We start from the raw sequence: 25,797 nt of genomic DNA, 5'->3' as shown, positions 1-25,797 counted from the left end.
TTTATCATCATATATATATAAAATTGACTCCTAGTTTTAATTAATTGATTAGTAATGGAGGATGTTAATAATAAACTATGCTCCATTTGAAGTTCAACCCTCTTTTTATAAAGCTCCTTACTAGGAGCAGTAGAATATTTCTTATCAATTTCTTTTATCAGCTTAAGTATTTCATTATTAGTTCATTTTTTCAATCCAGCAGAATAGGAAATAATTTGTCCATGGATATATGCTTTAAAAATGTCCCATAGTAGCCCGCTGGAAATTTCTTCCATAGAGTTTGTTGAAAAGAAAAAAATCAATCTGTTGCTTAATAAAATTAACAAAGTCCGAGTCCTGAAGTAGGACAGATTTGAACCGCCATTGTCTAGTATTAGAAGATGTAGCCAATAACGTGATAGAAAGTTTCAGACATGGCAATGGAATCATAGTTACAATCAGCAACAAGTGGAATTAAGCAAGAATTAATTAAAAAAAACAATTCTAGAATAATTGTGACATGCATGAGAAAAGAATGAAAATTCTTTATCCTCAGGATGTAAAAATCTCCGAATTTCTGAAATTCCCAAATCAACCATAAGGGAATTGATAAAGAGTAGCCGATTTGTTCGGAAGTGTCTGATTAGGTGCAGATCTATTCATCCAGGGATTTAGACAGCAGTTAAAATCTCCACCCATTATCAACATATAATCATTTAAATTAGGAAGGGATGTAAATAAATGCTTAAAAATTCTGGATAATCAGCATTTGGATCATAAACATTAACCATAACAACTTTTTTGTTACAGAGTAAGCCAGTAATTAACAAAAATCTACCATTCGGATCTGAAAGTGTTTCCTGATGAACAAATGAGATTGAAGAATCTATAAAAATAGAAACTCCATTTACTTTATCCTGAGAATTCGAATGGTATTGTTGACCCTTCCAAAACCTAAATAAAAACACTGATTATCCTCTTTCCTCACATGAGTTTATTGTGCAAAGATATGAGCATTCATTCTATGGAATACTTTAAAAAAAAAATTCCGTTTAATCGGATGGTTTAAACCGTTTGTATTCCAAGAAACAAAATTGATAATCTTATTCATGTTACTAGAATGAGCCATATGGTATGCAGAGGGTTAACCAGAATACAAACTCATGAACCCGGAAGAGAAAAAAAGGTTTGAAGGGGAATCTGAATTTACGACATTTCGGACATTTTAATAGTTTCAGATCAGCCCAGTAGAAAAAATCTAAACTAAAAATAGAAATACCCCTCCCCACCCACAAAAGCCTGGGGGGGGGGGGGGGAAAGGCCAAAGAACGGCCAAAGAGTAATCTAACACTAAATCTAACCCCATCTCTCCTGAAAGCGGCTCGAAAGATATGTTTTTAAAAAAAAACACCCACAGTCAAAACAAAAAAAGTTTAAAAAAAAGAGATTATCATACATGAGGAACCAGCATTTTCATTTACATTTTCATATTGTTAGTTATTTTCAAACACAAATGATTGAAAATGACGCACTGAAAAAATAGCATCATAGGCAACTCCTGATAATTGAAGTAATTGATTGGCTTTCATCTCTCATAGATCCTTTTGGAATTTTCAACTAAATTTCCTCATTGGCTTATGTATCAATCTACATGTCCTGTTTGGGTATAAATTACGATAGCAGTGCGGATTGCACCTACTGGATTACAAGCCATGGAGTTTGATTTTCAAAGCAGTTAGCATATTCTCCAAAATTGCAATGTCGTGTTTTGAGACACAGTTTCCTTATGTTGCCAGCTCAGGGCTTAACCTACCTGGTTTCACTTGTTTACTTATTTGTATAAAGTATACACTGCTTGGAAATCCAGTCTTTTTTTATTATTATCATTCTTTTAAATGTGAAATTATTCTTTTATGTACAAGCATTATTTAGATTTTTTGAAGCAAGAAAAATCTGTTGAGTGTGGGTGTCTCATTACTTCCTCCTTGGAACTTTTTTTGAGCAAAACATTCTTCTTGTAGATATTAAGAATTTGTTGTTTGCCCTTCCAAAGTTGTATATAAACATTCAGTTAAGTTATTCAATATTTTTCTAAATGGTTTTGCACTCTACATAACGGAATCTGATCATCTTCCACATGGCATGTATTTTGCATTCATCACTCTTGGGCTGTATTTTTGTGCCATGCAGTTCCAGTGTGTCCTGTCAAAATCATTAATGCAATCATTTCACATGTACTTGACCAGGAGCACATCTTGCTGCACGTGACAGAAGGCCAAGACCCCATTCACTAGCCTGATGACCTATCTACTCTTTATGTCTGCCTAATGATTAAAGATAAACATTTAAAATAACTGAATAAAATTACCAATTATTTAAAACCATGTTACAAATTTATTAAGACAGGGTTAAAATAAATAGAGGAAAATCAACCTTTTTACTGAAGTTTGGCACCTCCATTCAAATGAATGGGATTACACTAAATGTAACTGGGTTGATGTACAGCTGAGGGGCCAGATATGAAATGTATGTGGCCTCACAACTCAATGCTGAGTCCATCAGTAGAGTAGGAAGTCAGTTGAACTGCCATCTGAAGAGCTGGTATATTGCCCATTGCACAGATCAGGTGCACCATTTTATACTTATGAGAAAAGGTTTGATTAAATCAATGAATGGAATTAAATCATTGTACGAGTTTGTCAATTTGAAAGGGGTTGTTTTTCCTGATTGATTTGTGAATCCACGTTCATTTGAAGATGGCCTAATTTCTGCATCTGGTGAACATTTTCCAAAAGCAGTAAGGAAAACATTTTTAGCTGCACACGTTTTATTTACTTGATGATCAATATTTGCAAAGTCAGTCATGTTGGGTTCACTTTCAGTTATGGACTTTTCATTCCATTTAAATCAGGGGTTCCCAAACTGGAGTCCACGAACCCCTTGCTTTATGGTATTGGTCTATGGCATAAACTAGGTTGGGAACCTCTGATGTAAATAAAGCATTGGTGAATCTGGAATTTGTATTTTTATTCTACCGACCTTGGCTTGTAACATTGAATATTTCAGCAGTTTATTGACACGGTATATTTTTATGACTGTGAATATTAAAATAAATAGAGGAAAACCAACCTTCTTACTGAAGTTTGGCAGGAGGAAATTGCATTGTGGATCCAGAGCTGGCTTGCCCACAGAAGGCAAATAGTGGTTGTAGATGGTTCATATTCTGCATGGAGGTTAGTCACCAGTGGTGTGCCTCAGGGATCTGTTCTGGGACCCCTACTCTTCGTGATTTTTAAGAATGACCTGGATGAAGAAGTGGAGGGATGGGTTAGTAAATTTGCTGATGACACAAAGGTTGGAAGTGTTGTGGATAGTATGGAGGGCTGTTGGAGATTACAGCGGGACATTGATAGGATGCACAACTGGGCTGAGAAGTGGCAGATGGAGTTCAACCCAGATAAGTGTGAGGTGGTTCATTTTGGTAGGTCAAATATGATGACAGAATATAGTATTAATGGTAAGACTCTTGGCAGTGTGGAGGATCAGAGGGATCTTGGCGGTCTGAATCCATAGGACAATCAAGGTTGACTCTGTGGTTAAGAAAGCATACGATGCATTGGCCTTCATCAATCGTGGGATCGAGTTTAAGAGCTGAGAGGTAATGTTGCAGCTATGTAGGACCCTGGTCAGACCCCACTTGGAGTACTGTGCTCAGTTCTGGTCACCTTACTATAGGAAGGATGTGGAAACCATAGAAAGGGTGCAGAGGAGATTTTCAAGGATGTTGCCAGGATAAGGGAGTGGCAAAGGATTAGAGGTGACCTGATAGAGGTGTATAAGATGATGAGAGGCATTGATCATGTGGATAGTCAGGGCTGAAATGGCTAACACGAGAGGGCACAGTTTTAAGGTGCATGGAAGTAGGTACAGACGAGTTATCGGGTTAAGTTTTTTACACAGAGAGTGGTGAGTGCATGGAATGGGTTGCTGGCGACAGTGGTGGAAGCAGGATATGCTCCTTGACAGGTATATGGAGCTCAGAAAAATAGGGGGGATAAGGGGGATAATTTCTCAGATAAGGACATGTTCAACATAGCATTGTGGACCGAAGGACCTGTATTTTGCTGTAGGTTTTCTATGTTTCTATTATTATATATAATGCAAATTTTGCCAAATTTATACAGAGAAATAAGGTTGTAGCAGATTAAACTGCAAGATCTGACCACAGACATTGGGGTACAATGACCAATTCACAAACAGTTTTCTTCACTAGGAGCAATATCTGCTGTTTGATTGTATAGTACACCATAGTTCACAGTACTGGTAGAACTGGGTCTGTGGTCAAATTTTAGCTGCTAAATGGTATCTAATTTAAGACAAGTCATGTATGTAATTGTCAATCAACAAGTGCAAAGAAAAAAATTATCCCATTCTAGTTTAGAATATGTGTTATGGATTAGCATTTTTCTCCTCTTGCAGAGACTGATAGCAAAATACTGTGGAAGTATTGATGTGAATAGCTTAAAGTGGATCACTTTAAAAACCTGTGCTTTTGAATAACTAGTACAAGTTAAAAGTGTCTTCCACTTCAGATGGTCTTTTGTGTTAGTATTTGAAGTCTCAATCAATTGGCATGTAAAACATTACAATGAAATCTCTAGTCTAGTAAAAAGGGTGTTTTGGAAATTCAGACTGTGTTAGAGATGGTTTTCTGAAAATTGGATTTGTTGCTGCAACAGTTTAGTAAGAGCTTTATTTATTTTGGGGGGCATTGGATTTCATATAATCCTGAAATTTAAAAATAACAGATCTTGGTAACAGTAAGATACTGGGCTGTCATTGGAAAAACCCTCAAGATTTAGTAATAGCCATCAGGAAAGGCAACCTATCAAGCAAACCTATTCTGACTTGGTTTATTCTTAAATAAACTTAATTTCAGTGCAGGAGAAATTGGGAATGGTCAATAAACCCTGGTATTACATTCTGTGAACAAATTTTAAAAATGTTAAAGTGAGCTGCACCAAATATGAAATAGTTGTGATGAATTTTAACTTTATTGCATTGTAAGTGTATTATTGCTACAGAAATATAATTCTTATGAACTAAGTTGGTTATTTAACTAATTATTGTTGTCTTCATTTAGCCTCCAATCCCAGACCCAAATAATATGCGGGATTTTGTAAGTTATCCAACAGCAGGAAATGAAAGATTGCACTGCACTATGAAGCGTACAGAGGATGACCCAGAAGTAGGAGGGCCATGCTATACCTTGTATCTGGAATACCTGGGTGGATTAGTACCAATCTTAAAAGGGAGGAGAATTAGTAAACTTCGGCCAGAATTTGTCATAATGGATCCTAAAACGGATGCTAAAACAGGTATGAACAGCTTTTGATTCAATTTTGAAGCATGAAAATTTAAAATGGAATAATTTCATGCTGGTTTGTTAATTTTGAAAGCCTTTTGAGGAACACTATAATTTCTAAGTATCTTTGTAATACTGAAATTTTATTACAAATTACGGAAAATCTACAATAAAAACAAAATGCTGGAAATACTCAGCAAGTTGAACATCATCTGTGGAGACAATTAATATTTTAAGTTGAATTGTTGCCTGAATTGAAAATTTACAGAACTTAAGTCAATGTTAGTACTAGGAAAGGAGTGAATGGAGGAAAACACAGGAAAGTATGGGATAAAGGAAGATAGAGATAATGTTCAAGCTGTGACTTACATTAAGTTAGCGGCTCAGCTTTAATTGTTTTTGGTTTTTTTGTGTTGGTGGGTGGTCTTCCAGGACCAAGATGGGCATAGGGGTCATGTTAGAGTTTTGGGTGCAAAAATTGTTTGGGAATTAGAGGATGGGCCGGAGTCTTAAGCGTTTGTTCTGCACTTAAAGGATGATGACATGTCTCAGACGTGGGACATCCGTGGACCAGGCTGGAATATCCAGCTGACAGACCAGTGTGGTTGAAGACTGACTAGGGTCAATAGGTTTCAATGAGACACCCCCCCCCCCCCCCCCCGCCTCCATTCTTCTCAACTCCAGCAAAACAAACCCAGCGTTATCAAATGCTCCAAGGATCATTCTCATGAACTCCCTCTGGACGGTCTCCAATGCCAGGACATCCTTACTTAGAGGCCCAAAACAGCCCTCAAAACTCCCAAGTATGGTCTGACCAATGCCTTATAAAGCCTCAGCATTACATCCTTGCTTTTATATTCTAGTCCTCTTGAACTGAATGCTGATATTGCATTTGTCTTTCTTGCTGGTCACTGGTAGCCACCCAGAAAAGCTCCCGTTTATTTCCACTCTGTTTCCTGCCCGTCAGCCAATTTTCTATCCAAGCTATTATCTCTTCTGTAATACCATGGGCTTTCACCTTATTTAGCAGCCTTATGTATGGCACCTTATTAGAGGTTTTCTAAAAATCCAAGTAAACAACATTTATTCACTCTCCTTTGTCTATTCTGCCTGTTATTTCCTCAAAGAATTACAACAGATTTGTCAGACAAAATTTCCCCTTAAGGAAACCGTGCTGACTTTGGCCCATTTTATCATTTGCCTCCATGTACCCTGAAACCTCATCCTTAATGGATTCCAAGATCTTCTCAGCCACTGAGATTAGGCCAAATGGCATATAATTTCCTTTCTTCTGCTGCTTTCCCTTAATGAGTGGAATGACATTTGTAATTTTTCATTCCTCCAGGGCTTTTCCAGAATCTAGTGATTCTTGAAAGATCATAACTAGTGCCCCACAATCTCTTCTGCTAACTCTTTCAGAACCCTGAAGTGTAACCCATCTAGTTCGGGTGACTTGTCTACTTTCAGACTTTTCAGCTTCCCAAGCACCTTCTCTTTAGTAATAGCAACTTGTCAGTCATGGCTTCCTCATCCTTCCATTAGAATACTACTACTTGGGAACTCATCAAATTGCTCCCAGAAATTTGCTATTCTGCCATCATCCCTGCTAGTGTCCCCTTTCAATTAACTTTGACCAGTTCCTCTCTCGTGCCCTTGTAATTCCCTTTGCTCCACTGTAATATTGATAAATCTAATTTTTAGTTTCTCCCCCTCAAACTACAGTGTGAATTCAGTCATATTATGGCCATTGTCTCCTAAAGATTCCTTTACCTTAACTCCATAATCAAATCTAATTTATTTATACAACATCAAATCCAGAAATGCCTTTTCCTACTGGGATTAACCCCAAGCTGCTCTAAAAAGCCATCTAGTATGCATTCTTCTAATACACTCACTTGGGATCCAGCACCAACCTGATTTTCTCAATCTACCTGCATATTGAAATTCCCCCAATACACTGCCCTTTACACACACCTTTTCTATCTCCCATTGTAATTTGTATTCCACATCCTGGCTACTGTTTGGAGGTCTGTACATAACTCCATTCTGGGTCTTTTAACCCTTGCAGTTTCTTAACTCTACCCACAAGGACTCTACATCTTCCGGTCTTATGTCACCTCTTTCTAAAGATTTAATTTCATTAATTGGGGGACTGCATTTTCTCTGTGGAGTGCAGGAGGATGAGAGGTAAGTTGATAGAGGTGTACAAGGTGATAAGAGGCATAGAGTGAGTGGAGAGCTAGTGATTTTTTCCCAGGGTGGAAATGGCTAATATGAAGGTGTCATAATATGAGGGTGCATAACTTTAAGGTGATTGCAAGAAAGTGTGGGGGATGGAGGTGTTGTTAGGTGCCCCTTACCAGGGATGGTGGTAGAAGCAGATACGTTAGAGGTATGAAGGTCTTAGATAGGCACATGGAGGGCTAGATTGATCTTAAAGTAGGTTAAAAAGTTGGCTCAACATCGGGGGCCAAAGAACTTGTACTGTTCTGTGATGGTCTATGTTCTATAACTTAGAATGTAGGGGCGGTTAGATTTAGAAGTTTGTAGATGAAATGAAAATAGATGGGTAATTAGCAGAGAAAGTTTTCAAGCCCAAATGAACTGCATGTTAGGATTTTTAAAGAGGTGGCTACAGTGTTGGTGGACCCTTTGATAGTAATTTTTTTTGTAATTCCTTGAACTTCAGGATTGGGGGGGGAATTGGATACCAGAAGACTGGAATATAGCCAATGTGACTATTTTTCAATAAGATAAATAGATACTTATAGTGTCACAGTTGCATTACAAGTGCATAGATATAAATATTAGAAGAGAAGTAGAAAGAATAGAAAATAAGTCTAATAGTCTCAACAGGAGGGCAAGCATCACTTCCCCAGCTATAGGTTGACTCAATATAGAACATATTGGCTTCTCTTTGGAGAAGCACAGTTCTCTTAGTTTATTACTAAAAGTGTTACTCTGTTCAGCCAAAATGGCATGCTGAGGGTGAAAAACATTGTCCAGAATTGCCAAGATTTTCCGTAGGGTCCTTTGTTCTACCACAGCCTCCAGTGTGTCTAGTTTGACTCCTATAATGAAGCTAGCTTTTCTAATCAGTTTATTGAGCCTTTTGGCATCACCCGTGTTGATGCCATTGCCCCAGCACACCACTGCAGAGAAGATTATACTGGCGATAACAGACTCATAGAACACGTGAAGGAGAGGCCTGCATTCTTCAAAAGACCTCAGTCTCTTCAGGAAATAGGGGCAATTCTGGCCCTTCTTGTACAGAGCCTGTTGTTGGTGCTTCACTCAAGTCTGTCATCCAGGTGCACCTGCAGGTATTTGTAGGTCCTCACCACATCCACGTCCTCACCATCGATAATAGCAGGGAGCAATGCAGGCTTAGTGTTCCCACGGTCCTTTACCATCTCCTTTGTCTTACTAGCGTTGATTAATCACTGCAGGTGATTCAGCTTGCACCCTGGCAAAGGGAATTTAGTGAGAGATCATGCACTTCAGTAAGAGAAATCAAAAGTGAGATTATATCTAGAGAGAGACTGCAAGAGAGTGACTGCAAAGGATGTCTGACTCGATGAAACTCAAAAAGTTGGCTGGCAAATCCAAGAAGGAGTTAAGAAGGTAAACAACATTTTGACCTTCACAGCAAAGGAGTTGAAATTTTGTTACAATTGTATAGGGCATTGGCAAAGTCTCATCTAGAACACTATTTTGGTCTCCTTCATTCACCAGGCTAGCTTTTGGGATGAGTTATATTGTGCTACCACGAGTAATTAAATAGTTTGGGCCTATATTCCTTGGCGTTTAGAAATATGAGGGTTGACCCAATTCAAACATAAAAGGCACTGAATGGGCTTGACAGAGTAGATGTGGAATGTTTCCATGGGATGTCGTGAACAAGGGGGCATAACTCCAGGTTAAGGGACCAGTCATTTAAAACTGAAGTGTGTAGAGATTCCTTCTCGCAGAGGGTGGTGTATTTCTGGACTTTTCTGCCCTGGTGGGTGGTGCAAGGCTGGATCATTAGAAGTACAGTATGTGAAGTGGAGCTGGATAAATATTTGATAGCTTAAGGAATGGAAGGATATGAAGAAATCGCACAGAGCATGAGAAGAGGCTAGTACAGATCAGGGCCTGATACAGCTAAATGGAATGGGCAGAGATGGGCATCACAGATGGCATGGATGAGGTGAGCCAAAATGGCCTGTTTCTGTGCTGTACAATTCTGTTTCTAATTATGTAGAACCTTGGTGAGACCACACCTAGTTGTTTTTTTTAAAAGGCAGTACTTGCTGATGGAGTGTAATGAAAGTTCACTAGACAGACCATTTGAATGGGTTTGCCATAGAGTTTCAGTAGACTAGGTCTGTATTCACAAGTTTAGAGAAATGAGAGAAAATCTGTTTGAAACTTACAAAATTATTCTGGACTTTGACAGGGTGGAGACATGGAAAATGTCTAGAATAGTCTTAAAAAGGACATTTGGGGTGAAGATGAGGATTTTTTTTCACTAAGAATGCAGCAAACCTTTGGAATTCTCTATTCTGGGGGCTGTGGAGGCTCAGTCATCACATATTCAAAGTAGAGCCTGAGAAGTCCCTCAAAATAAAAAAAAAACTGCAGTGCTGGAAAATGAAAGAAAAATAAGAAGTTCTTTTTTTCTTTTTTTCTTTTGTGTTTTTACAATGTAACAAAACCAAAAAAAGCAATAAAGAGGTTTATACAGTGCAAAATGTATGTAACAAAGTACAATTCATAACAATTAAGCAAAGTACCCATAGTAAAATTGTGTAGTTACCACTCCACCCTCCCACTACTCAACTCCAAGCCAACCTTATAATATATAAAAAAGTAATCAAAACTATATCACCACAGAGCTGTATTTATGAAAAGAATGTATATTGCATACTACTTAAACTATAATATGTTTACACATTAAAACGAACATAAATCTTAACCGTAAGAAGCTGGAAGGTAAAGGATTTAAATGCAAAAGAACAAAAAGGGAGGGATGCACCTTTAATCTAAACAGGCATTATGAAAATATTCAAGAAAAAGGTCCCCACACCTTTTGGAACTTTATATCTCAATTAAGAAGTGAATAATGAATCTTTTCAAGGTCTAAGCAGGACATAATATCTCTAAGCTATTGAGCATGAGTGGGAGGGGCAACATCTCTCCACCTAAGAAGGACTGCACGTCCAGCCAAAAGAGAGACGAAAGACAATGTACGACGCTTAGTCGGAGTTAAATGCATGTCAGCTTCTCCAGAAGTACCGAAAAGAGCAATCAGAGGGTTAGGTTCCAAATAGCAATTAAGTATGTGAGATAAAGTTTTTAAAAAAACATCTCTCCAGAATTTCTCCAAGCTAGGACAAGCCCAATACAAATGAATAAGAGAGGCGGCTACCCCCTTTGCACTTATCACAAAGGGACTAATATCAGGATAGAACCGCGATAGTTTAGTTTTAGACATATGAGCCCTGTGTACCACCTTGAACTGTAAAAGGCAGTGGTGAGCACATAGAGAAGTTGAATTAACTGACTTGAGAATTGAATCCAAAACCTTGTCGGACAAAGAAAAACTTAAATCATGCTCCCCAACAGTTTTAATTTTGTGGAAGGGGGCTCACTTCAACATCGTTAACATATCCCGAATAGTAGAAATTAAACCTTTACTCAATGGATTCATATGAAGAAACAAATCCACAACATTTTTAATGGGTACCTCAGGAAAGTTGGGTATTAAAGGGTTGATAAAATGTCTAATTTGTCTAAAAAGATCTTCAAAACATCTAATGCTCTTTCAGTGCCAATCTAGAAATGTTAAGTCCTGCATCGAAGACTGAAAAAGATGATTACGTAGAGAGAGAAACCTTGAAGCCCACTATGTTTTCTGAACTGAGCCCATATTCTCGGAGTGCGTCTGATAACTGGATTAACAATTGATTTAGGCAAATGGCAAGGAAGTGCGGATCCAAGAAGAGTGGAGATGGGGAGATTCTTATTAGAGTTAAACTCCATTGCCACCCCTATTGGACAGTCAGACTGATTACAAAAGTAAGACCAAAAAATAAGACAACGAATGTTGGCTGCCCAGTAATATAAACGAAAATTGGGCAAGGCCATACCACCTACCCTTCTAGGTTTTTGAAGATGAGCTTTATTTAGTCTGGGACGTTTGCCCTTCCATAGATGGACGAAATAATAGAATCTAATGAATCAAAAAAAGCTTTAGAAATAAAAATTGGTAAAGATTGAAATAAGTATAAAAATTTAGGAAGAATAAACATTTTAACAACATTAATTCGACCTATGAAAGACATGGACAAGGGTGACCACTGTGCTAAGCTCTGTTTTGTATGATTGAAAAGATTAGTAAAATTTTCTCCAAAAAGACATATATAATTTCTTGTTACTGTAATGCCAAGGTTAAATAAATTTATTATTTACTACTTTAAAAGGGAGGTTATGAAATTCTAGTGATCGTGCTTCTCTGTTTATTGGAAAAATTTCACTCTTATGTAAATTAAGTTTGTATCCGGAATGTTGACTAAATTCATTAGGGAGTGAAAACATTGGGGATAAGGAGGTAGTCGGGTTTGATATAAAAAGTAAAAGATCATCAGCATAAAGAAAGACTTTGTGCTCAACACCCCCCTCCAAATCCCCATCAATTCAGCACAACTTTGAAATGCAATTGCCAATGACTCTATAGCCAAATCGAAAAGTAAGGGACTTAAAGGACACCCTTGCCAGGTGCCACATTTAAGACTAAAAGGTTGGGATTGCTGAGAATTAGTCAAGACAGAAGCAGTGGGGTGTGAATATAACAATTTGATCCACGTAATAAAACTTTGTCCAAAATCAAATTTTTCCAAAACCGCAAAACGATAGCTCCACTCCACATGATCAAACGCTTTCTCCACATCTAGAGAAATGACACATTCAGGAATTCCAGTTGAAGGTGAGTATAAGATATTAAATAGACACCACATATTTAAAAAAAAGAGGCAATTTTTAATAAAACCAGTTTGGTCTTCAGAAATAATTAAAGGTAGAATGTTCTCCAACCTACAGGCCAAAACTTTAGCCAAAATTTTAACATCAACACTTAGCAAGGACAGCGGCCTGTACGAGGAGCACTCTATTGGATCTTTACCTTTTATTGCTAAAAGAATAATAGATGCCTCATTAAATGATGCTGGCAATTTACCATATTTAAATGAGTCAGTTAAAACTAACATTAGTTGAGGTGAAAGCAATGAGGAAAATGATTTATAGAATTCTGCAGAGAACCCATGAGGTCCAGGAGATTTCCCAGACTGCAGTACAGATATAGCTGATGATATTTCCTCTAGTGACAATGGTGCATTCAATTTTGCTTTAAAATCGGGAGAAAGCATAGGAATGTTTAAACTATTTTTAAAAATGCTCAACAGGAATATTATTGTCTGAGGATTCAGAAGTATAGAGTCGAGAATAGTAGTTCTGGAATGTATCATTAATTTCAGAATGATTCAAGGTAATATTTCCATTTTCCATTCGGATTTTTGTAATATGTTGTTGAACTTTGGAGCATCTTAGTTGGTTGAGTAAAACTTTACCGGATTTATCACCATGGGTATAAAACCGGCTTTTACTTTCCAGAAGTTGGCATTCAATTGGGTGAGTGGAAATAAGGTCAAACTTTCTTTGAAGTTCCACTTGTTTCTTATACAGCTCTGGATTTTTAGTCTGGGTATATATTTGGTCTATTGCTTTAATTTGATTAACTAGATCTAATCACTCTTTATGGGTCTTTCTATTTAAATTCACAGTATATGAAATTATTTGACCCCTTAGGTATGCTTTCATAGCATCCCAAACAAGTTGACTTGAGGTTTCAGATGACATGCTTTTTTTTTTAAAAAAAAGTTATCTGGTCCTCCATAAATTTTACAAAATTATTATCCAGCAACAAGGTCGGATTGAAACGCCAATGTTTATTTATTTGGAGGGAACCAAGAAGAGTTATAGACAGGGTGACTAGGGCGTGATCTGAAATCAATATACTCCGATAATCACAGGTGCAAACAGATGGAGTCAACTGACTATCAATTAAAAATTAATCAATTCTACTTAAAGTATGATGAACATGTGGGAAAAAAGAAGAATAATCTCTCACATTTGGATGAAGAAAACGTCATGCATCTGAGATACCATAATTAGAAAGGAAAGACTGAGTTGGTAGAGCAGATTTACTTGGTAATCCAGGAATAGAGGACGATCGATCCAAAAGTGGATCTAAGCGACAGTTAAAATCACCACTCAATATGAGAGAATATGAACTCAGCTCAGGCAATAAAGAGAAGAAACGATCAAAAAACACCACATCATCTGAATTGGGGGCATATAAATTGACCAAGACTACCAATGTGTTATAGAATTTCCCTGAGACAATAATAAAACAACCATTTGTATCAGATACTTTATTACGAAGCTCAAAGGAAACATTTTGATATATATGAATTGAAGCACCACTGGCTTTAGCCTGAAAAGTTGAATGGAAGTGCTTCCCCACTCATCTAGACATAAGACGAGAGTTATCAGAACTACGAATGTGTGTTTCTTGCAAAAAAGCAATCGCTGCATTAAGCTGTTTAAGATGTGAAAACACCTTCCTTTTAACAGGATGGTTCAATCCCTTAACATTCCAACTTACAAAATTCAACAGACTAACCATTGTCCTTTAAAAAAAATATTGCGGATAGTAGGCATAAGCATTGTCTGAAATTCACATAACAGCTCTGGGGCAAAAGTGTAAAACAAGAAAAACAGGACAGAAAAACGTCCTGAATAATACAAATGTCTAAAGGTTCTATGAATAATGTTGGCGTTAGAGTTCCCTCTCTCCCAACCCCAAGACAAGAAAGCTACCAAAGAACAGCAGCAAGCTCTTCAAAAAAAACCACCCCGTAATCCCACTTCCTGTTTCTTGACATCATCATCATCTCCATTTTGTATCGGTTACAAAGAAGAAAACTGTTAGTAACCATTCCACTGAAATTTGATATGATTAACTAAAGGTAATAATCCCAAAAAAAGAAATGAACTAGTGTTTAAGAAAAAAATATAAAGACAAGTAAACAGATGTTACCCAATAACCTAATAACCTACCTGCGAAAAACTATGAAAAAAAATTTACTGACTTAAGAAAGAAAAATCGGGGGAAAAAAGAGGGAAAAAAAAGTACTTCTCCACCAGTGTAAGTCATCAGACTGTACCAGAGGGAGTCAAAGCCATAGGGAGGTCATCAATAAATTTCTGAGCATCTGAAGCCGAGTTAAACCACTTTTTGTCTCCACTAGTAAGAATTATTCGGTGGTGAGCTGGGAATCGAAGGGAAGGCTTAAATCCGCGATTATGTAGTTCTTTCATAACTCCTTTAAACCCAGCTCGCAGACTCAGAATTTGGGGAACATAGTCCTTGACAACACGAATTGGTTGATCCTTATAAACCAGCTTTCCTCTCCAACGAGCTTTAATGAGAGACTCTTTTGTCTGGTAGCGATGAAAACAGATAATTACATGACATGGCCTGTGTCCTGGGTTCGGGATAGGCCCTGAAGTGGGGTGAGCTCGGTCTATCTCAGGTGGGGTCAGAATTTCCCAGAAATCTCACATAGCAGAATAGAGAAAAATTTGACGGGAGATCTATGTTAGATACGTACAGCAAGCTGAAAATGCACAGATTTTGATGTCTGCTCCGACTTTCCAAATCAGTAACTTTGGATAGTAACTTACTGTTATGATCTCTTAAGTCGGAACAAATGCTTTCTAGCTCTTTAAAATGGCGGTCTAGCATATCCATAGCAGACTCGAGATGTGATACGCGTCGGGCATGATCCTCCACCATGGACGTAATATAATCCAATTTCGAATTCACTGAACTAATAGAAGACTTAATTTCAGCTATTATCTCCTGTCTGTGTTGCGCCAAAATAGAGGTAATCTCGCCCGAGGGGCCAGCGGCAGGAACTTCTCTCTTCCCGGATTTGGTGGTCTTTGAAGCCATCGTAAAACAGGCGTATTCGCAGGCAGATAGGAAAATTAAAAGTTTAACAGTTTGGAGTTAAAAAACAAAGGGAGAGAAGGAGTGCGGAGATAAGAAATAAAACAGAGCGATAGCTTTTAGCAACTAAACCATCACCATCTTAACCGGAAGTCCCAAAGTAAGAAGTTCTGAAAACACTTAGCAGGCCATGCCACATCATTGGAAAGAGAAATACTGTTAATGATTCAGTGTGAAGACCAGTGTCAGAATTGATAGAGCAAGTTAGGAGACTCCACTTCTGGGGCACCATACATAGACAACCGGAAATGGCAACTCTCATTAAAAATGATGGAAATCATCAAATATTCTCATTTTGGCATGCTACATCTGAAAACCACAACTGCACCTAAGATGTGTACAGTCAGAGATGAAGTTTTAATGTGTTTGAATAATCTATTGCTGCTTAAAACTGATGGAAATAAACTGGATTGTGCCTGGCACACTTCCCCTTTAAGAAGCGGATGGCAAAAGCAGGGTTGATGTGCTGGTCTGATGGTGGGTTTATATATTTAAAAAATTGATGATCTCAGAGTTAGGGTGCTGTATTGGAGGGACATTAGGACTGCTTGCGTTCTTTATTTCACGGAATCATGGATAAGCCTTTCCGTACTGGACGCAGTGATTTGAATAAACAGGTTTACAATACACGATCAAGATGGATCAGTTGAGTCTCTCAAAAGCAGAGGTGGAGGTATGTGCCTCGTGATCAACTCCTCGTTGTGCACTTCTCAATATTTCTCACCTGACCTGGAGTATCTCACAGTTAAGTGCTGGTCATTTTACCTGCCATGGGAGAAATTAGTGATCATTTTGGTAGTGGTGTCTTTCACCTCATGCCAGTGTCAACAGGCAAACTGTGCAATGTAATCAACAGGCATGAAATTGCACTTTCTGATGCCTTCACCATCATTTTGGGGGATTTAGGCCAGCTTGATAGGTCACTGTCATCTGTGTGGATGAGTGCGTGCCAACGAAAGTTTACTGTACATTCCCAAACCAAAAGCTGTGGATGAATTGGAGGTTCATAGTTTTTGGAGGGCTAGATCTGTGGCATTTAAGTCTGGCGACCCAGTTATAACTTGAGGGCTATTTCAAGAGCGAAGAAACAATTCCAAGAGAGTTTGGAGGCAGCATCGGATGCAAATCAACTCTGGCAAAATTTGCAGGCCCAACCAAGCCCAACATCATGAATGACAGCGATGCCTCACTACCAGATGAGCTCAACACCTTTTATGGTCGCTTTGAAAGGGAGAATAAAACCATAGCTATAAAGATCTCTGCATCATCCAGTTACCCTGTGATCTCTGTCTTGGAAGCTGACATTAGTCTTTCTTTCAAGAGGGTGAACCCTCGCAAGGCAGCAGGGCCCAATGGGAGTACCTTTTAAGGCTATGAAAACCTGTGCTAACCATCTAGCGGGGGATACAGACATTTTCAGTCTCTCATTGCTATGATTGGAAGTTTCCACCTGCTTCAAAAGAGCAACAATTATACCAGTGCCCCAGAGGAGCAGTGTGAGCTGCCTTAACGACTATCGTCCAATAGCACTCATGTCTACAGTGATGAAATGCTTTGAGAGCTTGGCCATCTGAAAACCACAACTGCACCTAAGATGTGTACAGTCAGAGATGAAATTTTAATGTGTTTGAATAATCTATTGCTGCTTAAAACTGATGGAAATAAACTGGACTGTGCACATGGTTGGAATCAACACCTGTCTCAGGAGTGACCTGGACCCGCTACAATTTATCAACTGTAGCTCAGCATTTAACAGCATCATTCCTACAGTCCTGATCGAAAAGCTACAGAGCCTGGGCTTTTGTACCTCCCTCTGCAACTGGATCCTTGATTTCCTAACCATCAGACCACAATCAGTGGGGATTGGAGATAACATCTCCAGCTTGCTGACCGTCAACACTGGCGCACCTCAGGAATGTGTGCTTAGTCCACTGCTTTACTCTCTACACCCATGACTGCGTAGCTAGGCATAGCTCAAATGCCATTTATAAATTTGCTGGTGATACAACCACTGTTGGTGTAATTTCAGAGAGTGATGAAAAGCATACAGGAGTTTGATGTGCCAGTTCAGTGGTGTTGCAGCAACTACCTTGTGCTCACGCCAGCAAGACCAAAGAGCCGAGAAGGTAAGACGAGAGAATACAAACCAATCCTCATAGAGGGATCAGAAGTGAAGTGATAAGCGCCTATAAAGAAGGCAAGACAGTGGCTATATTTCATTTGAGATTTGATTTGTCAAATAAAACACCCAAACCTCTACAACTACACATGGAGAGCATTCTGACTGCCTGCATCACCATCTGTTATGGAGGGGTGGGGAAGCTACTGCACAAGATTGAAATAAGTCGCAGAAACTTGTAAGATTGGTCAGTTCTATCATGGGCACTAGCTTTCGTAGTATCCAAGGCATCTTCAAGGAGCAATGCTTTAGGAAGGTGGTGTCCATCATTAAGGACCTTCACTACCATGAATATGCCCTCTTCTCATTGTTACTGTTGGGAAGGGGGTTTAGAAGCCTGATGGCATACACTTATTTGTTCAGGAACAGCTTCTTCCCCTCTGCTATCTGATTTCTAAATTGACATTGAAGCCATGAACACCACCTCACTACTTTTTTTTTGTACTACTTATTTTAACTTAACTATTTACTAGACATACTAACTGTAATTCAGTTTTTTTGTCCACATTTATTTATCGTGTATTTCATTGTACTGCTGCCATAAAATAAACAATTTCACAACATATGCTGGTAATATTAAACCCGATTTTGATGTACTGTACAGTTGCAAGAAAAAGTTTGTGAACCTGGTTTTCTGCATTACTCAAAAGGTAGTCTGATCTTCATCTAAGTCACAATACTAGATTAGCACAATCTGCCTAAACTAACAACACACAAACAATTGTACTATTTCTTGTCAATGCTGAGTTCACCTTTTAAGCAATCACAGTCTAGGTTCAAAAAAGTATGTGAACCTATGGGGTAATGCCTTCTACAAAAGCTATTTGAAGTCAGGTGTTACGATCAATGAAATGAGATCTGAGGTGTGGCTTGTAGAGGTGCCCTGCCCTATTAAAAAAAGACGCACATAGTCAGGTTACTGATGGAGCCTACTCTTCTCAAAAAAAGATCTTTTTATGTGCACCGTGCCTGGATCAAAACAGTTTCAGAGGACTTTAGAAGAAGAATTGTAGAGATGCATGAAGCTTGAAAAGGCTACAATGGCATTTCTGAAGACCTGAGTGTTCATCAGTCCACAGCAAGAGAAACTGTCCTGCAAATGGAGGAAACTCAGTACTGTTGCTATTCTCCCTAGCAGTGGATGTCCTGTGAAGATCACACCAAAAGCACAATATGCAATGCTGAAGGAGGTGAAAAAGAACTCAAGAGCAGCAGTGAAAGACCTGCAAAGGTTTCTAGAACGTGCCAAGGTCTCTGTTCATATGTTCACTATAAGAAAACCACTGAACAAGGATGGTGTTCATGGAAGGACGCCACAGAGGAAACCACTGCTCTCCAAAAAAAAACATTGCTGAACTTCTCAAATTTGTAAAATACCACCTGGATGTTCCACAGCACTTCTGGGACAATGTTCTGTGGACAGATGAGATAAAAGTCGAACTTTTAGGCAGAAATGCACACTGCTATGATGAGCAAACCAAGCTAAGATGGGGTCCAGAGTTGACCCCCCTGTGAACTATTCTGCTAATGAGAGAGAGAGAAGAAGGGGGGGTGGTGGAGATATCCCAAGCAGATGAGAGAGAGAGATGATTTACTATTATGGCTCCTTGGCTGATTGTTTACCTTTGCTCCAAGGACACTTTTGCCTGCTTGAAAGATTCTTGCAGAGACAGCAAGGCGGAGCCAGTTTGATGGACAGCCGGTGTCCAGCAAGTGATGATAAAAAAACAGGTCTGCGAAGACACAAGCAGACACACCACAGAACATTGAAAAAGCATTGTGCACCCACGTGAAGATGGGGGTTTGGAGGATCGATTTGGGGAATCGATCTGTGGCTCACAGTGAGTGAAGGTGCGACCGGTGGGGACTTGTTTGTGTGTCCACCCTTGCCTGGGTGACAAGTCTACCACTGAAGAACGGTCATAGTCGGTGACCGCAACAGGAAGACAATGGGAAGATCGACGGCGACAGACAGACATACTTTATTGATCCCGAGGGAAATTGACATCACTTCTCGCTCCCTCGCTCTCTCTCTCTCTCCAACGTTACACCAGAACTACCTCGACCTAGACTGAACTGAACTCTTCACCATCGTAAGACTATCCATTTACCCCCTAGGCTTTGAAAGAGCTTGGTTTTGATTCCTATTTCCACACTTCTGTATATATCATTGCTAACCTGTTTCATATATTTGCATTTTATAGTACTGTATTACTTAGTTTACTAATAAATGCTATTAGTTACAGTAGTACCAGACTGCAACGTGTATTCCATTTCTGCTGGTTCGGTAACCCGGTCACGGGGTACGTGACAGAGGACAAAGAAACATTAACACCAACACCAAAACCCTGACCCAACTGTGACACATGCTGGAAGGAGCATCATGGTTTGGGGCTGCTTTGCTGCCTCAGGGACTGGACAGCTTGCAATTGTTGAAGGAACGATGAATTCAAAATTGTATCAAGATATTTTACAGGAGAATGCCAGGGGAATGGTCTGTCACCTGAAGCTTAATAGAAGTTTGGTGATGCTTTAAGACAATGATCCGAAACACAAGAGTAATTTACAACAGAATGGTTTAAAAAGAAGAAAATTTGTGTTTTGGAATGACTAAGTCAGAGTCAAGACTAACCCAATTGAGATGCTGTGACATGGCCCGAAGAAGGCTGTTCATGCAAGGTATCCCAGAAATATTGATGAACTGAAACAGTTTTATATGGAGGAATGGTCTAAAATTCCTCCTCACCATTATGCAAGCCTGATCAGCAGCTACAGGAAACGTTTGCTAGAGGTTATTGCTGCTGAAGGAGGTTCTACCAGTTAATAAATGTGAGGGTTCACATACTTCTTTCAGACTGGACTGTGAATGATTAAACAATGTGTTTAATAAAGACATGACAAGTTCAATTGACACACACAAAATGCTGGTGGAACACAGCAGGCCAGGCAGCATCTATAGAGAGAAGCACTGTCAACGTTTCGGGCCGAGACCCTTTGTCAGGAATCAAGTACAATTGATTGTAATTAGTTTAGGCAGATTGTGTTTGTCTATTATTGTGACTTAGATGAAGATCAGACCACATTTTATGAGTATTGTAATTAAAGCAGAACACTAGGTAATTGCAAAAGGTTCACAAACTTTTTCTTGCAAATGTATGTTGCAGGGAGGTGGAGGAAGGCAAAGGGAATATTTCCAATAAGGTTACTGTAGGGTTGCTGTAATGAAAATCTGTTTATGAAGCTAGTCGATTATTAATGAAGAATTGACTGAACCGAAATTGAAACATAGAACTGCAGGAAATACCCAGCAGATCAGACCATGTTAGTGCAGGGGTAAAAAAACAGAGTCCTGTAACGGAAATGGCTGGTTGTGATACAAATGTTGAAAGTGAATTACCTGGGGTTGTTAAAATTCAGAAGGCGACAAATGCCCAGGTAGAAGCTCAAAGTGTTCTTATATTCCACATGTTATTCAGAGATTGGTCAGAATGGGTGTGTGATGGAGTTAAGGGATGGACCCAGGGAAAGTGACAATATCTTCATCACTCCTCCACAGATTAAAAAATGAACTTGTTTTCCCTTTCTCCCCAGTTCTGAATAAACGTGAACTGTATTTCTTTGTTGATAGGTTTTTTGATATTAAAGGAATCAAAGGAGTATGGGGTAGTGTGGGTAGAAGTCAGTCATGAATCATGGATGAAGCTCAGGGCAGGATGGTGTACAATCTAATTAGCTGTGAAATGAGCACTGTCTAAAGAATACCATCCTAAATTCCCAGAGAATATGGTTATAAAAAAGTGATAAAGGTGCTTTTTCTGGATTCAACCATATGCTGGAGTCTTTTCAAAGAATGGTACCCAAAGTATTGAACACTACTTGCATAATGTGTGTTTGGATTTCATTTTGAGACTGGTTTCTGCATCTTTTGAATCTGTGTGCCCTTGAGTTTGATTTGCACTCGCTCAATAATTAAATTTTATCCAGCTTGGAAGAAGTTTCAGTAATATGTAATGTTTAGGACATTTATCAAATCATCATTATTTTTTAGGAAGAGTTGGAATCTCAAGTCACAATAATGATAGTTATGAAAATATGTTGTCCATCTTTTGACCTTTGAAACATTTAGTTAATTTTCTATCCCTCTGACATTTGCCTAGCCAGCTCTCTTGGTTATGCAAAAGGCTGTTAACATTTCTATGGTTTAATTTTCAGTTGTGTTCACTGTTTATTTGCCTTCCTACAGATGGTTAGAACTTAGAAGGAACCAAAGTTGAAGTATTAAGTTAATAATTCAAGTAGTAATAGCTGGCTAGTTGTATTCGCCCTAAGTTTTGTCAGTTGGTTTCAGTGATACAAACTTTGACCAGCAGGTGGTGATGCTCACCAGGTTTAAATTCTTACAAACAACTGAGATGGATGCTAAACTGCAATAAATCTTAGGGATAAAAGGAACAGGATTAGAGCATACATACTGTTCTGAATTCTGTTACATACATTGTCTATTCCTTTATTCAGATTTTTGTTTGCATCATTTGCAATTGTTATGTTAAAACAACAAGTATGCTTTTCCATACTTTTGTAGGTTTGCAGGATAATGCAAAGTGTCATAAATTCTAACTTGCCTTTTGCCCTATTTTTCAGTATTCTAAAGTGAATCTTCCTTGTATGTGAAGGTCAATTACTTGGATAGATATTTTGATACTGCCACAGATGGAATTAATAGAAGTCTTATCAGATTGTAAGGGGAAGATGGAGCTGTAGAATTAGTGAAGGGCCATTTCCCTCAATAGTAAGTATACTGTTTTGGATACTTTTGGAAGGGATGGCCTCCCAGGTGAATGCCATAGTGACCGGGTTACTGGCATTGAGCATGGTGGTGCAGAAGGGAAAGAGGGAGAAGAGGAGAGCGGTAGTGATAGGGGACTCAATAGTCAGTGGATCAGACAGAAGATTCTGATGTGAACAGGGTACCTGGATGGTATGTTGCCTCTGAGGTGCCAGGGTCAGGGATGTCTCGGATTGCATCCATAGCATTTTGGAAAGGGAGGGAGAGCAGCCAGATATCTTGCTACATATTGGTACCAATGACATAGGCATAAAAAGCAAAGAGGTCCTGAAAAGAGAATTCAGAGATCTAGGTAGAAAGCTGAGAAGCAGGACCTCCTGGTAGTAATTTCTGGATTGCTGTCTGTGCCATGAGCCAATGAGGGTAGAAATAGGGTGATTTGGCAAATTAATGCATGGCTGAGAAGCTGGTGCAGGGGGCAGGGCTTCAAGTTTTTGGATCATTGGGATCTCTTCTGGGGGAAGGTATGACCTGTACAAAAGTGAACCTGAGGGGAACCAATATTCTCGTGGGTAGGCTTGTTAGAGCTGTTGGGGAGGCTTTAAACTTTGGCAGTGGGGTGAGAACCGGAGTAGAGGAACTCAGGGTAGGAGAGATGGTAAAAAAGCAAAGACAGTGTGCAGTAAGGCTATCAGGAGGGGCAGGCAGATGATCGAACGTAATTGCAGAATCAAAAAGGGTAGCAAATGCAGCACTCTGTGTTATATCTCAATACATGGAGTATAAGAAATAAGGTGGATGATCTTGTTGCACTATTATAAATTGTCAGGTATGATGTGGCCATCACTGAATCGTGGTTGAAGGATGGTTGTAGTTGGGAGCTGAATGTCCAAGGTTACGCGTTGTATTGGAGGGATAGGAAAGTCAGCAGAGGGGGTGGCATGGCTCAGCTCATAAAGAATGGCATCAAATCAGTAGAAAGATGTGACATAGGATTGGAAGATGTTGAATCCATGTGGGTTAAGTTAGGAAACTGCAAGAGTAAAAGGACTCTGGCAGTTATATACAGGCCTCCCAGCAGTAGCTGGGATGTGGACCACAGATTACAACAGGAAATAGAAAAGGTATGTCAAAAGGGCAACATTATGATAGGAGAGATTTCAACATGCAGGTTGATTGGGAAAATCAGGTTGGAAATGGACCTCAAGAAAGTGAGTTTCTTTAATACCTACGACATTGCTTTTTAGAGCAGCTTGTCATTGAGCCTAGTAGGGGACCAACAATATTGGATCGAGTGTTATGTAATGAACAAGAAGTGACTAGGGAGGTTAAGGTAAAAGAACGCTTAGGAGGCAGTGAACATAGTATGATTAAGTCCAACTTGAAATTTGGTAGGGAGCAAATAAAGCCTGATGTAGCAGTATTTCAGTGAATGAAAGGAAATTACAGTGGTATGAGAGAGGAGTTGGTTAAAGGAAATTGGAAAGAGATGCTGACAGTGATGACAACAAAGCAACAATGGCATGAGTTTCTTGGGGGAAAATGAGGAAGGTGCAGGATAGATGTATTCCAAAAACAAAGAAATACTCAAATGGCAAAATAGTACAACCATGGCTGACAAGGGAAGTCAAAGCTAATGTAAAAGCAATAGAGAGGGATTACAATAAAGCAAAAATTAGTGGGAAGACAGGGAATTGGGAAGCTGTTAAAACCCTACAGAGAGCAATTAAAAGAATCATTAGAAGGGAAAAGATGAAATATGAAAGCAAGCTAGCAGACAATATCAAAGTGGATAGTAAAAGCTTATTCAAGTATGTTAAAAAAAAAAAAGAGGTGAGTGTAGATATAGGACCGCTAGAAAATGAGGCAGGAGAAATAATAATGGGGGCCAAGGAAATGGCTGATGAACTAAATGAGTATGTTGCATCAGTGTTCACCTTGGGAGACACTAGTAGCGTGCCATATGCTCAAGGGTGTGAGGGAAGAGAAGTGAGTGTGGTTACTATTACAAGGGAGAAGCTGCTCAAAAAGTTGAAAGACCTAAGGGTACATAAGTCACCCGGACCAGATGAACTGTTTTCTAGGGTTCTGAAAGAGGTAGCAGTAGAGATTGTGGAGGCATTGTAATGATCTTTCAAAAAATCATTGGATTCTGGCATGGTGCCAGAGACTGGAAAATTGCAAATGTCCTGTTTGATCAAGCTACATTCCCAAGATTGCTGCTGGTACATTATGCCCTTTCTTTAAGTGGGCATTAACTGAGAATTTGATTTTCAAAAAATTTCTTATAATATTGGAAAGTACTTTAAGCTCATCTTGAAGGTAATAACTAAGCTTGAGCTACACACAAAATACTGGAGGAACCCAGCAGACCAGGCACCGTCTATGGAGAGGAATAAACAGTTAAAGTTTTGGTCCAAGACTCTTCATCATGGAGGGTCTGGAAAGGAGGGGCGAAAAGCCAGAATCAGAAGATATTGGGAGAAGAAGTATAAGCTGGCAAGAGATAGGTGAGGGAGAACAAAGTGAGCTGGGAGGTGATAGGTAGTAAAGGGAAAAGGGCTGAAGAAAAAGGAATCTAATATGAGAGGAGAGTATTCATAGTAAAAAAGGAGGGGCACCAGAGGCAAATGATAGGCAGGTGAGAAGAAGAGAAGGGGAAGAGGGGAGCCAAAATAGAAATGGGAAAAAGAGGAAGAGGGAAGAGAATCCCACCTGCTGTGGTGGACAGTCCGCCATAACAGAGATTTTCCGGTGACCACTCATTTTAGTTCTACTTCCCATTCCCATTCCACATGTCAGTCCATCGTGTCCTCTACTGCCATAATGAGGCCATTCTCGGGTTGGAGGAGCAGCACCTCACATTCCACTTAAAACCCACCCACCCATCTTCCCCTTCACCTCTCACCTTCCAGCTTATATTCTTTCATTTCCTCCCACCTTATTCTAGATTCTTCTCCTTTCCTTACCAGTCCTGATTAAGGCACTCAGCACGAACTATTGACTGTTTGTTCCCCTCCATACATGCTGCCTAACCCACTGAGTGCGTGCAGCATTTTGATTGTGTTGCTATGGCTTTCCAGCATCTTGTCTCTATAACTAAGCGTGAAATTGTTCTTCATTAACTCTGCCTTTTAAAGTCTTGGCTACTATTTCTTCCATTTTAAGCAGTATTCAAATATGATATAACTGAGGAAATAATTTAAAAATTCCTTAAAAAATTGTATTTCTCTTATGAAATAACTTATTTCCAAGGATTAATACCTGACTAATTTACCTTTTGACACTTTGTATATGGACCACATTAAATTGTAATCATATTCTCTATTCCTTCATTTTCTGTAGTCTTCAATCAGAAAAACAAGCTTTTA

The 25,797-nt window shown here is 39.1% G+C and overlaps 1 protein-coding gene across 1 annotated transcript in view; it reads left to right on the top strand.

Annotated features, from left to right (window-relative positions):
- tulp4a (TUB like protein 4a) overlaps positions 1–25,797 on the top strand; it is a 197,762-nt gene that overhangs the window by 118,448 nt on the left and 53,517 nt on the right. Inside the window, exon 8 of the mRNA XM_073051677.1 lies at positions 5,123–5,357. Coding sequence (XP_072907778.1) covers positions 5,123–5,357 — 235 coding nt within the window. The remainder of the gene's footprint in view (positions 1–5,122; positions 5,358–25,797) is intronic.

Source organism: Hemitrygon akajei, chromosome 7, assembly GCF_048418815.1.
Source record: "Hemitrygon akajei chromosome 7, sHemAka1.3, whole genome shotgun sequence".
NCBI lineage: Eukaryota > Metazoa > Chordata > Chondrichthyes > Myliobatiformes > Dasyatidae > Hemitrygon > Hemitrygon akajei.
The sequence above is the reverse complement of the archived record's forward strand: the minus strand, read 5'-3'. Positions and strand labels throughout refer to the sequence as shown.